Here is an 11,579-nt window from a genome sequence, read left to right on the forward strand (position 1 = left end):
ATGCTTCTACTTTATCTTTTTCCCTTTTCCCACCTTTGGTCCTTCTTGTTAGAACAGTTAGAATGGCGTAATTAAAGACTGATCCCTGATGTACCCTCACTTCAGTAAAAAAGACTGATGTTGTACAGTAGAATATTTGGGCAAGTCCAATTTCTAGTGTTGGAAATCACAGTTCAAACTTGCTTCATGCTTCTATGCTATAGTTTTCTGTTTTTTTCCCCACCTTTGGTCCGCTGTCGTGTGATTGGTTGGCACTGTCCTGCGAGTCGTTCCCCCTCCTGGCGTCACGGCGGTCGCGGTCCCGTCGGCGCTGGTTACGCCCGGATCTCTGCGGGGACTCCGTCCTGAACAAACACAGACAACAGGATTGGGACTTAGTACTTGTAAATGCGGTGTTCCACAAAGATTGGGACTTAATACTGACACTGAGAGAGTCTTCAAAGAAGCAGAGAATGTTGTCTGTACAATGGTCTCTGTACAATTTATATGTACAACCTAAAACAAAATGTTTACTATGTAACTTGGGAGGACTAAAGAAAAAGAAAAAGACAACAAATCTCTTCAGAAATGTTGTGTACCTTGAAAAACGATTCACCATAAAAAATCCAAGGGTGATATAAATTCTTTAAAGGTTTCGACATTGTTATTCCTACTGACAAAGCAGAGAATATTCTCTTGTAGGTGAATTCAAAAGTACAAATTAGCTGAAATCAGGAGGTACATGTATATCCTATAGAAATAAAAGGTTTACAATTACATGTGAACCTAGCCTGCTCTATTTAGTTACCTGTCAAATCTGTTGAAGATGTTTATCAGAGTTAGCCTGGGTACCATCCCCAGTAGTATATTCGCAAACTCTATAACTGGGTCTGGACTTGCACACATATAAAACGATTGGTCATGACGTCACGTAATGAGCTAGCCCGAGCAGCGGCGCTTCATTTGATTGGCTGAGCCTCAGAGGCGACGGCCAATGGCGCGCCTGCATTATTCAAGTGATGTTTGTTGTTTTGTAAACACAGATCTTCGCGCGAGTGTTCCTTTTCTCGGTGCGTTCTTTTTTTTACCGGTAGGACGCCCAAAACATCACGAACGAAATTATTCAATGCATCTTTTTGCTCATTTTTGAGCGACGATATTCCGTCTAAATCGTCCAAAACGGACGTGATTGCGAGGTCAACATCAACCTCCGTGAGCTGAGCGGCTTGTGCGTCAGCCATGTTGATGATTTATCGCGGAAAAACTGACTACGGCTATATCATGTGCGCTTTAGCGTTCGGTTCGCCGTCGGACATGTTGATGATAAGGCGTTCGGACGTTCGAACGGACGCTAACGTCGCCGTTCGGACATCCGAACAGCCATTACCTAATATGTACACACCCAAAAAGGGCTTAGACGAGTAGGACCAATCAGCGCGCTCGTTCAAAATCTGAACGAATATTTAGACTCCAGACGCTACATATGTGTGCAAGTCCAGACCCAGTTATAGAGTTTGCGAATATACTACTGGGGATGGTACCCAGGCTATATCAGAGTTTCATACCAGGAAATTTGTTAAGCTGAGCCAGCAAATGTCTAACTGTAACTTACACTGTACTGTACATGTAAAATATTCATGTGAATTCTCATCTGAAATAGGAATGGGTAATGTTGGATTGAGGGAATAAAAGATGATATATATGGAGGTTCCTTACCCCTGTTCCCGGTTACCCTGCTGCCCAGAGTTTGAACTGAAGGTGTTAGAATGGAACAGACGAGATGTTAGTAAACAAACACACAGATGTGACAAATGTTAGAGACAAAAACAAGCTCTACTGTTAAACACAAAAACACACCCAACCTAAGAACAGTCTAGAAACACCAGCCAAACCAACACTCCTGGATCATACCCACCCTTTTCCCCTGTTCCCACCTTGTCCCTGACCCTGCTGAGGTTTATTCCTGGGTGAGACAGACAGACAGTTCACAGATGTAACATGTAACACACACTCTGAACTGTTAGGATGTTAATGTACAGACAAAAGAGCAACACACACACACAATGAACAGGGCTCTCCCCAAGCAAAGAAGCAAGGGTGCTCCCCCTCTTTCCAGAATCCTAGAACCTCTCCCAAAATGTTCAAATCCTCTTAGTATTTACATGAAAATTTGCTGATTTTTCATCAACCGATTAGGGAGCACCTCTTCCCTCAGAATTTATGGGAAGAGCCCTGATGAACAGCAATAACCCAACTCACCCTCTATCTTTCTGCCCCTCCTTAGCCCTGTCCCGGTTTTGTCTCTGCCCCTGGTCCTGTCTTGGTTCAGTCGGCTTGTTAGTGTCCGAAGCCTGTGCCCCTACCACCCTGCTTTAGCTCAGGTCCCTCCCGCTTTTGCTCAGTCCTACTCTGCTGTCCACCGGACCCAGCCCTGGGTTTGTTTCCACGGTTTTGTCCGTCCTGGGTTGTTTTCCCCATCTGGTTCTGTCCGGCCCTATTCCGGTTCGGTCCGGTTCTATCTGGATTTGCTCTATCCTGGTTCCTATTCTGACCCTGTCCGGTCCTCCCCTGGTTCTGGTTGGATCTGTCCTGGTTCCTGTGACCTTTTCCCTGCCCCACCCTGCATGCATGGATGGACGAACACACACATGAACAGGAGGCTACTTACCCAGACTCGCCCCTCCCCTCTCCAGACCTTCCCCACTCACGTTACTTACTACGTCATACAATGTCAGAGACGAGACAAATATAGCCTCTACCAGGCTTCAGGAGGCGGCTGGAAAGAGTAGAAATTGGCCAGATAGAGAGATATCATGCCAGGGGAGTTGGTCCGCTAGTGAGTACATTTTTCCACAAAATGTACCCTCTGGCTGGCTAACTCCCCTGTATACTATTCCCTTTGTTTTAGCCAATTTCTACTATGTTTCCAGTGATCTGCAGTGCCTGGTAAAGGCTAAGACAAATACATAGTGGCATGATGAAAAACATGCATACGTCGGTGAAGGTTAGACATTCAGCTAGTAAGATAACAAAAAACAGTTACTCAAGCAACTGGATATGATTTTGGAAACGATCAAACATTTCAGGTAGCATCCAATACCTTCGTAAGCGACAACATTTCCAATGTTACTGCAAAAAGGTAGTGGATGCTAACTAAAACGTTTTTAAAACCATATCCAGTTGCTTGAGTAACTATTTTATTGGTGAAAAACACATGTCTTTACAGACCCTCTTTCCCTCTTGGCCAGCTGAAGGCTACTTACCCCACCCTTCCCCACCCCACCCCTCTCCAGACCTTTTTTACTCTATGACTGTGTCATACAACATCAGAGACTGGACAAGTACACAACGAGAGAAGACCACACTCCTACCCTCTGTCCCTGTTGCCCTGCTGGCCCTGTCCGGCGCGGTCGCGGTTCTGGTGTGTCCGGTCGCGGTCCCGCCCGGGTCCCTGCGGCGGCGCGCTGCTGACCTGGGGCCTGCGCCGCTCCGGGGAAGCCGTGCTGATGCCCTAAAGAACCAAACATGAAAGAGTCAGCTGTTGCCATGGAAATAGGGAGTCATCTGTTACCATAGCTTCAGCACCACCACCAGGGTAGTAAGCTGTTTCTATGGTAACAAGGAGTCAGCTGCCATAGCCACACCAGCAGGGGAGTCATCTGTTGCCAACACCACCACCAGGTCAGCAAAATAGCACAACTGTTACCATGGTAATGCCTGGGCTTGCAGTAATCATGCATTCAAACTTTAACAACAGATATTAAGTCCTTACCTGTCATCATGCACACAAGCATGGTAGTTAATTATGTGTTACTGCCATCACTAGAAAGTGCAGCCAGTACAGTCAGCGTGTTAGGCCATGCAAAGTTACTTTTCTCTGGAGGTGATCATCTCAGAATACCAAAAATCTGATGTCAGGTTGAAAAAGAATTTATTGATGTTTATGGACTTCCATACATTCCAAATAACCACTCACACAGCTTTTTAACTTTACTGATATGGAAAAGGCTGTTTTTTCTTTCTTTCCAACCTGACACCTGATCTCTAGCCTCTGACACCTGACCTGTCCCCGTGACCCCTGCCCTGTGACCTACCCCGTCACCATGGTTACTGCCTGTGGGACGGACCTGCTGTCTCAGGTTCTCCTGCAGCCTGTGCTGCAGCTCCACCATCTCCGCAGTGCTCATGCCCGGGGCCGTTGTCACGGTTACCGACGCCGTGGTAACCAGGGTGTCGAACACATCGTCCTTCTGCTTGGCCGTTGCCGTGGGCGACGGTGGGAAGGGTCGGCTGGGAGAGGTTGGGGTGGGGGGCTCGGAGACGGAGCTGGAGTTGATGCTGGAGACAGAGCTGAGGGAGGGGCGCCGTGTGGAGTACACACACTTCACGGGGACAACTGGGGATACAATAATACAATATATAGTCAGTCAGTCTAGCAAAACTAGCAATGAGGAGTACACACACTTAACCGGAACAACTGGGGACAACACAATATAGTCAGTCAGTCTAGCAACACTAGCAATGTGGAGTACACACACTTCACTGGAACAACTGAAACAACACAAGGTTATACATGTATATAGCCAGTCTAGCAAAACTAGCTGTGTGGAGTATACACACTTCACTGGAACAACTGGGGACACAATAAAGTTATATTCAGTCTAGCAAGACTAGCTGAGTGGATTATACACACTTCTCTGGGACAACTGGGGACACAAGGGGGATGGAGCATTAATACAGGACAAACTGTAGTTTTTCCTTAGTTTAGTTGAAAAGTATGAAAGTACACTAACTAAAGTACACTAAATTGTAGTACAACAGAATGGTCTACTCATAATTAACGAAGACGTAAAGAAACAAACTCACCTTCACCAAATGTATCAATTGTCTGAAAAAAAGAAGATGGAATGTTAGAAAGGTGTGCATACAAAAAAAGAATCAACCACCCCAATCAGTTATGAACTAGAATTATATAACGTTAACAATCTACATCCAAGTTGAAGAGTAATGCTTGAGACAAGGCAAAGCCAGCCAAAGTACTTCAATTAAGTCATCATTTTTAATTCTGAATGCTATTACATTTTCACAAATCAGAATGCTGCTTCTATTTTTTCCCAACCCAAACTTAATTTGAGTCCTCACATTGAGCATGGTGTGCTGGTCCCGTACGAAGCGAGTCGTCTTCCCGATCTCCTCATCCACCTTACGGTCACTGATGAAGTGCTGCCAAAATTACACAATTACACACTGTCAGTATACACTAAGCATTAACATTTAGGCAGTGGGCAGAACACTGTCATTAGACAATGGTTAACATAATGGAGAAGACATGTGGTATCTTCCAAATCTCAGCACATAATCTTGTGATAAAAACATGGGGTTTACAGCAATCACTGTCCTTGAGGACAATTTGCTACAAATACACAAGGATGCAGGATTGATTAATCTTGATCTTCTGCTGTTTCTGTGCTACTTGATGTAAAAATCTTCAGTGATGTATTCCTACTAAGTGAAGTTCAAACCAGTCACAGAAAATCTTGAAGAGTGTAGGAGCAACAGCTATAAAATCATGGCTGTGATAATCTTAGCTAGAGACAGAAGACTGTACCTTGATGTCTTAACCACATGTACATGTAGAGATATGGTTCAATGTACCTTGATGTCTTAACCACGTGTACATGTAGAGAGATATGGTTGTACCTTGATGTCTGCCCGTAGTTCAGACAGCTGTGCCTCTGTCATGGTGGGAGCGCGAGCTGTCCTCACCTTCAGGTCTACTGCCTGCTGCTGACGCTTCGACAGGATCTCAACTGGAAATACATAGGATACAGCACAATGGTGAGTAAAATAAGAAAATGTGCAGATGATCAACACATCCAATTTCAGCATACTGATAATCATGACCAAAAGGTTTTTATTGAATACAAATTTTCCAAGGCCACCTTCCAAAGATAATAGTCCGTTTTGCTGTTATCATACATATATGCTGAATTTTCAAATCTTTCATCCTTTATATTACATGTAGTTAATTTTCTATTATCCTAATATTTCATACCCTCACTTTATTATCTTCATTTATACTTTTATTCTATTTTCATTGTTGATAACTATCCACCATAACTTCAAATTTGTTGTTTTCATATTTACTTTACCCATGACGCAATCTTACTCCATGACCCTTGTACATCTTTACCCCTACTCCCCAAGCTAAGATGGGCGAGCATATTCCTATGCTTTACATTGAACGGGATACTCACTAGCATGAGCCTTGACATGGTCCAGCTCCAGCATGAGCGCGACCTGTATGAAAATATATGAATGATTTATTTCAGTTGACACTTCGCAACCATTGGCTGAATTATGTACAATTTTCTAATGGAATCAAATAAAAACTAGAACTGTAACATTTGCAAAGCAATATATAATGTTTACCTTCGCATATGGTCTGTTCTGTTAATTCTTACTCGTATGTATTCATCTCTATGCTCTGGCAGGAGTCTAAATCCCTCCTGCTGTAAAATTGCAACATTATGTAACCCAACACTAGTTACCATGGTGATAGACCATCTGATTCAGGTCATTGACCTTATTTGCTTGGAGAAGAAGAGGAAGAAACTGAGCAAAAACACTATGTTTTCCTTTGGTAAACATAATTAAAGGCGTTAAACGGGTTACGAGTGTTGGAACTTAGGTTCATGACAAATCCATGAAACATTTGATCATTTTCTTTAAACAGACAAACAAACAAACAGACCTCCCTGTCGTCCAGCCTCTGGTGCAGCTCCTGGAACGCCGTCTGGATGCGCTTCACCGAGGCGTCGATCTCCTCGTTCAGCAGGTTCCGGTAACGCTGCAGCGACACAGTCGACCGCTGAAGGTCCTTCACCGAGCGCTCCAGGCCCGCTCCTGGGAGGGGGGGGATAGGCAATTAGGTGGTAAGAATCTGGCTCTGGCAACATTCAAGGTTCAAAAGGACTTTCCTGCCTTTGTGTACTGTAGGTGACATATGTCTTCATTTTCTATCCCTTCCAATGTTCGAATATGATCCGGGCGCCATCATAAAAATCATCATAATCTGCTGTATACCTCAATGCAAGTTTGGGATCACTGGTGCAGGTAAACATCAGAGATACCTACTCCAATTTTACCTGCACTAACCTGCATGTGCAAGTGATATTTCGAGCACTGATTATAGTTATATGGCCAATGAGTCGTAGTCATTTTAGTTTTCCCATTTTTTGGAAAGCAAGCAGACCAACCACCACACCAGTTATACACCAGTTATTAACCCAAGTGGAGGTACATGTACCACCACACCAGTTATACACCACTTGTAAGTTAAGTGGAGGTACCTGGTTTCTTTCCAGAGCCTCCTTTACCCAGGCTGGCTGTGGAAGCAAAAACAAGTTTCAAATCTATGTATATGTATCATATTCATCAAAGAAACATAGTATTACCACAGTACTGAATCTAGTCACTGAAGAAGTAACTAAATTCTACTCTACCTGGTCTCTTTGTTGACCCCGTTGCCCCCTTCTCGGCAGCATGGCTGGACGCTTGGCTGCGATTGGACGACTCGCTAATCGTCCGTACGCGATCGGAACTAACGGACAGCCGGCTCGGACTGTTAGGTCTCCTGTTACGCCCTACAAAGGCGGGAAGAAAATCTTTCTGTGAGAAATCAAGTACTGTCAGTATTGGAGCAGTCACACTTATTGTAGATCATTGCATGATTTTGATGTTGTAGAATTTCAAAGCAAGCTGTGACAGAATCAACCACCAACAAAGACATAAGGCAGCATTTTCTGTAACAATACAGCTGGGTCTTATACAACGTACATGTAGGCAAGACTATCCAAAGAATGCCCTTTGCAGTTTGCAGTGTTAAGAAGATTGTGTAACACTCAGGATTCCTGCACAGCCACCAGTGTTTTTCTCTGATACCCAGAATCGCACCACTGCCACCAGAGGCACTCTGACACTACACAGCCAGTACCCAGCACTTGTGTACGTGTAATCTTAACTCTGCCTCCAGAATTTTACAGATTCTTAAAGTTGCTGCACAACATTCTGTTGACTAGAGTTGGGTATGTGAACGATCTGGGCTAGCTAATGCTACATCCCTTGTATAATACAGTCAAAACTGCCCAAGAAGACCTCTCAAGGGACTGATTCAATTTGGTGTATGTTCGCAGGATTCTTAACACTTGTGGCAATGGGGAAAATATCCAAGGATTTACACTGACAAGGTGGTCCTTATGTAGAGATGGTCACTTGTACAGGTTTGACTGTATGTATAATGTAGATTCTAGGATATCACTGCAACCATCACTAGCAACTTGAAGATTCAAAACACCAAACAGCAGAATAACAAGTAGAACCTCGAATCACAAACACAAAAACAACAGCAAAGCTTTGAGCAACATTATCTAGAACAGCAAATCAGCCATGCATGTGTATGTAAAGGCATACATGTAAGAGATTGCCTATAAGCAATGGAATGGCTCACATGCATGTTAGTATGACCTACCTTTACCACGTGCCTTTCCTGGGGGGTTAGTCTTGCCAGACTTTCGTTTCGTACCTTCATCCAAACTACCTTCCACCACAGACACCTCGGGACCCTGGGACAGAGAGGCCTCCGGTGGCACGGGATCCTGGGAAGGAGGCACACCTATGGGCAGGGAGCTGGGGTCATGGGTCACCGGGACAGGGCCTGTGGGGGAGGGGGGCAGAGAACAGGTCATGACCTTGGAACTTTGCCGTCAACTTGGGACAAAAATAAAAATGGAAAAATAAAAGTGAACAAAACAAAAACATTGTTAATATTGTAAGGAACATTCTAGTTTATATTTATGAGGGTGGCTGGAATTAGTGATTTAAACAAAACATTTTGTTCAATTTGTCAAGAATATTCCTTACACATTTAGTTATACAAGAAAAACTTAAGTTTAAGGGTTGGTTTAAGGGTTGGTTAGGTGGAGTTTTGGGTCTTGACAGACGATGTTCCAACTCAAACACTTGATTGACTTATTCAAAAGTTTTTAGTTTAAGTTGTCTGAATTCTGGTCTGAGTTGGAACACAGACTCCACAAGATCAGTTCTCACCATTAGGAATGCTATCCAGCACTACAGGGTCTACTGCACTCTCTGTGAGGAAAGATTATCAACCAATCATCAGGGTGCATGTTAACCACCACCAGCACCACAGCAGTCTTCTACAACTGCAGTTTTGATTATGACTGTATCAGTACTTATGTGCTTCCATAAAAAGTTATCAATAAATTCAACACTCATGTACAGCAATTTTTCCACTACTAAAAATATTATGAGGCAAAAGCTGAAGCTAACCTCATGCAAAATATATCTCCATCTAGCCTAGACATTCAAACTTAATATTATTCAAACTGGGGTCCCTGAAACTTGCAAAGTCAGCTGATACCTTAACCCAGTAACAGAAATATAAAGATACAGAATGGAAAATCATGTGTTTGGCCTTATAAATTTAAACCCATCTAGTCTTTATGAAAGCTCAGTTTTCTAAAACTCAGTAAACGGACTATACTAGTACTTGTTTTCAAGCAGTGACCAAAACCAGTGAGCACCTTACCATTGGGCACACTGTCCAACTCTATCCCACTCTCTATACTGGGGCTGGTGGGGGAGTGCATGTCGTCTGACTTGGCTGTCTCTGTGGTAACCAGGTCAAGGTTCACGGAGCCCTCCGTCGGCGCCTCTGTCGAGCTGACATCGTCTTCTTTAGGAGCCTCGGTCTGATGAGGCGGCTGCACGGCCTGCTGGGATTGCTGCTGCTGCTTGTTCTTTTTCTTCTTCTTTTTGTTGTTCGACTGGAGAAAAAAAAACATGATGTTAATTAACAATGAAGAAAAGATGTTCAAGAAACCCTCATTGTTTCAATCAACATGTTTACAGGGAGATTTAGTGTAGTGGTTTTATTTTGACAATGTGTAGGACTAGAGAAAAGAATAGTCTTTGTGCTGTTTTAACTTCAAAGTTGAAACAATTCTACAGGCCAATTCATTGGAGATGCAAATCAGGGTGTCATGAAGTTGTAAAATCTTCAAGATATACAGTATTATCTACAAAGTACATGGATGAAAAGAGTAAAAGAATGTGCAATATGCAAACACAAACCACAGACAGGGAAACTGACCTTTTTTCCTGTAAAATTCCACTCCTTCAACACCTGTGCAGCTCCATCTGAAACAAAGTTCATATACATTTAAACACTTGTCATACACACACAGACACACACACACTCACTCAATCACTATTCAGTTTAGCATGGAACAATATATCAGCAATAAAAAAAAGGTTTCATCCAATCTTAATAATCTTTCGACCACAAACATTTTAAGAACTGGTATAAGATTCCATGTAAATGTCACTAAAAATGCCCGATTTCCGGTGTTTTACCTTCCATGAAAGAAGCGATGGCCTTGTCCACATCATAGTCATGATACTGCAGGACCAGCACTATCTCATTATTGCTGCGGTTCAGAACTACTTCTCTTATGGCACTGATCTGGGGAACAAGGGAAGATACATGATGTTAACATTCAACTCATTACAACAGTGGAGGTTTTCTCAGGAAAGACTTTACTGAATATGATTTAAGGAAAATATCATTTAACATTTCAGCTTTCTCCAATGGTACATGTAGAAAGAATTTATGTGGAGAAGAAAATGAAGAATGGTAGAAAAAAGTTTCAAAGAGGAAAAGTACATGTTGCAAAAGTTAACAGGTGGAAGAAGTGGAGACTAAATTATGCATATTAACTTGTCTAATTCTTGTGAAATGGGGGAGTCTTCTTTTTGTCTTTCCAAAATAGAAGATAGTGATAACACACATGTATATCAGATAACACACATGTAATCAAGTAATTTATGAACAAATACATGTACACTGTAGTTTTAAATCACACAGGGTTCAAATAGACAAAAATTACATAACTTGATAAGGAAAATCTTACTTTCTGTTTGATATTTTCAGGGTTGAGTTCGTCGGCCATGACGGTGTTGGTTCTGCTGTCAAACACCAAAACTCCAGAATCTGGGGACAGAAGGGAAACATGTTAGTCATTCAGCGGATATACATGTATTTGCAGATGCGTATAAAACGTCTAACCCTCGGAAGACGGGGAACAACAGACGATAAACCGGACAGTGAGTGAGTGAGATATACTATGATATAGATATATAGATATCATATATTCATTCATAACTACTCTGTAACAACCAGCTGAAATATACAGACACAATATTTATACTTCTACCCACAGACAGTAGCTAGTACGGGGTCATTTTACATATGGCCGATCTTGATGTTTCAAAAACTTCAGAAGAAAGAAAAAAGCTACTAAGGAAGCAGGGAGAAACTTCTGTCTCCTTACTAAGTTACTATTGTTTTCACACGTTAGCAGTTGCAAGTATGTCTAGCTTCTTAATTAACAAATCTTAACCTGTCTTAAGACACTGCCAAAATAGTAACACTGTCTCAAGACTTGAGACACTGCTGGATAAGATCCAAGAAGCCAGTCATCTCAGTTCAGGTCCAGTAGTGCTGCCCCCCCCCCCAC

At 42.7% G+C, this 11,579-nt stretch overlaps 1 protein-coding gene across 15 annotated transcripts in view; it reads right to left on the reverse strand.

Moving 5' to 3' along the window:
- The window catches only part of LOC109462183 (spermatogenesis-associated serine-rich protein 2-like), a 55,419-nt gene that overhangs the window by 4,463 nt on the left and 39,377 nt on the right, over nucleotides 1-11,579 (reverse strand). For 5 of the 15 annotated variants that reach the window (XM_019758693.1, XM_019758684.1, XM_019758685.1 and 2 more), the window contains exons 3-18: nucleotides 10,417-10,525; nucleotides 10,154-10,200; nucleotides 9,590-9,827; nucleotides 9,088-9,129; nucleotides 8,510-8,695; nucleotides 7,485-7,625; nucleotides 7,332-7,367; nucleotides 6,734-6,885; nucleotides 6,237-6,279; nucleotides 5,680-5,789; nucleotides 5,122-5,202; nucleotides 4,846-4,867; nucleotides 4,074-4,375; nucleotides 3,351-3,490; nucleotides 1,696-1,731; nucleotides 224-344 (exon numbers count right to left, since the gene is read on the reverse strand). In XM_019758693.1, coding sequence (XP_019614252.1) covers nucleotides 224-344; nucleotides 1,696-1,731; nucleotides 3,351-3,490; nucleotides 4,074-4,375; nucleotides 4,846-4,867; nucleotides 5,122-5,202; nucleotides 5,680-5,789; nucleotides 6,237-6,279; nucleotides 6,734-6,885; nucleotides 7,332-7,367; nucleotides 7,485-7,625; nucleotides 8,510-8,695; nucleotides 9,088-9,129; nucleotides 9,590-9,827; nucleotides 10,154-10,200; nucleotides 10,417-10,525 — 1,806 coding nt within the window. Of the gene's footprint in view, nucleotides 1-223; nucleotides 345-1,695; nucleotides 1,732-1,894; nucleotides 1,943-2,237; nucleotides 2,600-3,350; nucleotides 3,491-4,073; nucleotides 4,376-4,845; nucleotides 4,868-5,121; nucleotides 5,203-5,679; nucleotides 5,790-6,236; nucleotides 6,280-6,733; nucleotides 6,886-7,331; nucleotides 7,368-7,484; nucleotides 7,626-8,509; nucleotides 8,696-9,087; nucleotides 9,130-9,589; nucleotides 9,828-10,153; nucleotides 10,201-10,416; nucleotides 10,526-10,973; nucleotides 11,051-11,579 lie in introns of those variants that run through there. The other 10 variants (XM_019758692.1, XM_019758690.1, XR_002139747.1 and 7 more) reach the window with 10 other exon arrangements.

The sequence above is a fragment of the Branchiostoma belcheri genome, unplaced genomic scaffold, assembly GCF_001625305.1.
Source record: "Branchiostoma belcheri isolate BF01 breed outbred unplaced genomic scaffold, Haploidv18h27 scaffold113, whole genome shotgun sequence".
Classification (NCBI taxonomy): Eukaryota; Metazoa; Chordata; class Leptocardii; order Amphioxiformes; family Branchiostomatidae; genus Branchiostoma; species Branchiostoma belcheri.